At 38.0% G+C, this 1,440-nt stretch overlaps 1 protein-coding gene across 1 annotated transcript in view; it reads left to right on the plus strand.

Annotated features, from left to right (window-relative positions):
• The window catches only part of LOC108745600 (netrin-1-like), a 199,808-nt gene extending 198,702 nt beyond the window's left edge, over nucleotides 1–1,106 (plus strand). The window contains exons 6-7 of the mRNA XM_018481849.1: nucleotides 46–256; nucleotides 878–1,106. Of these exons, the coding sequence (XP_018337351.1) occupies nucleotides 46–256; nucleotides 878–1,022 (356 nt within the window). The 3' untranslated portion in view covers nucleotides 1,023–1,106. The remainder of the gene's footprint in view (nucleotides 1–45; nucleotides 257–877) is intronic.
• Nucleotides 1,107–1,440: the final 334 nt, after the last annotated feature.

Below are 1,440 nucleotides of genomic sequence, written 5' to 3' on the forward strand. Positions count from 1 at the left end.
TGTATGCTTGAAATGTAATGCTCAATATGTTCTTTTTCAACGTAGCTATTCTGGGCAGAATAACGGACAGACACAAGAAAAGCGACAGCTCGCAGACCGGCACAAGCGTATCAGGCACATCCTGGATCCGATTCACTCTAAACGTCGATTTCATCTACAAGAAAAATCCTAACTCGAGGCTTCGACGTGGCGACATATCCCTTTACGTTCATTCAGCTGATCTGGCTTGCAGATGCCCGAAAATCAAGCCTAATAAGTAAGTATTATAGCTTTATCAAAGAATTGAATGCTGAATCGAAATTCTTTCATTTTTGTATGAACACTTATTTATCATTAAAAAATTTAATAATTTTAAATTGCCTATCTTTAAAAAAGTAAAAAAGTGTGTACTACATTTATATGTGGACAAATTTAAATAATACTGCAGATTTTTTATAAGCGAATTTTTAGAGATATATTTTTCCAGATGCGCACACAAAATTCCTCTCAAAATAAAAGTAAAGTGGAACAGATTTTTATAAAAATCTAAATTCTTGTAAATCTAAATTTGCTTCTTGTGAATCACAAGTATTATATTATTTTATTACTATTATTATTAATTAATTTCGTTATTGTTTGGACAATGAACATTCAAAAGACATTAATAACTACATAAAGCTCCTAATTTTTTGTGTTCTTCATATCTCGTAGCCATTTAATTTTTTACTTCTCTTCATTTAGAGATTAAACGATCAAGGTTTCTAATGGAACAGCTGATAATATGTAAACAAATTGTAACGTCCATGGACTGTCTGTCAGAAATTGTGATAGCCGGTAATAGCTGACGACTGGACAAAACGACTGAGACTATACTCATACAATTTTATTATATTCACAGATCGTACTTGATCCTTGGCCAAGAGAGTGACGGCGGTGGTCAAGGTGGACTCACAGTGACACAGAGGTCGATCGTCATCGAGTGGCGCGACGAATGGCACCGTCGAATGCGTCGTTTCCAACGAAGGGCGAGATCGTGCCATTGAGATGCTCGTACGTCGCGGAGAGGAAGAGATAGAAAGCAAGATGAAGAGAGAAAAAGAATAAGAGTGTGAGTGAAAGAAAACGAGAGAGAAGGAGAGAGAGAGAGAGAGAGAGAGAGAGAGAGAGAGAGAGAGAGAGAGAGAGACAGAGGAAGAAAGAAGTGTGTGCATGTATGCGTGCATTGTGTGAATGTAAAAATGAGAGAGAAAGAGAGAGAGAGAGAGAGAGAGAGAGAGAGAGAAGAAAGAAAAAGAGAGAGAAACAGAGAGGAAAAGAGAGAAGTCAATCCCCTCCTAACCATGTTCGTGTAGGAACCTGCATATCTTGATTTCCCGACCGCGAATACCGGTATCGGGGTGCCGATTTTGTTTTGCGCGCGGTATTCATCGACGATCTTATGTCGAAAGCAAGATACGAGGA

Source organism: Trachymyrmex septentrionalis, unplaced genomic scaffold (assembly GCF_001594115.1).
Source record: "Trachymyrmex septentrionalis isolate Tsep2-gDNA-1 unplaced genomic scaffold, Tsep1.0 scaffold14, whole genome shotgun sequence".
In the NCBI taxonomy this organism is placed as follows: domain Eukaryota; kingdom Metazoa; phylum Arthropoda; class Insecta; order Hymenoptera; family Formicidae; genus Trachymyrmex; species Trachymyrmex septentrionalis.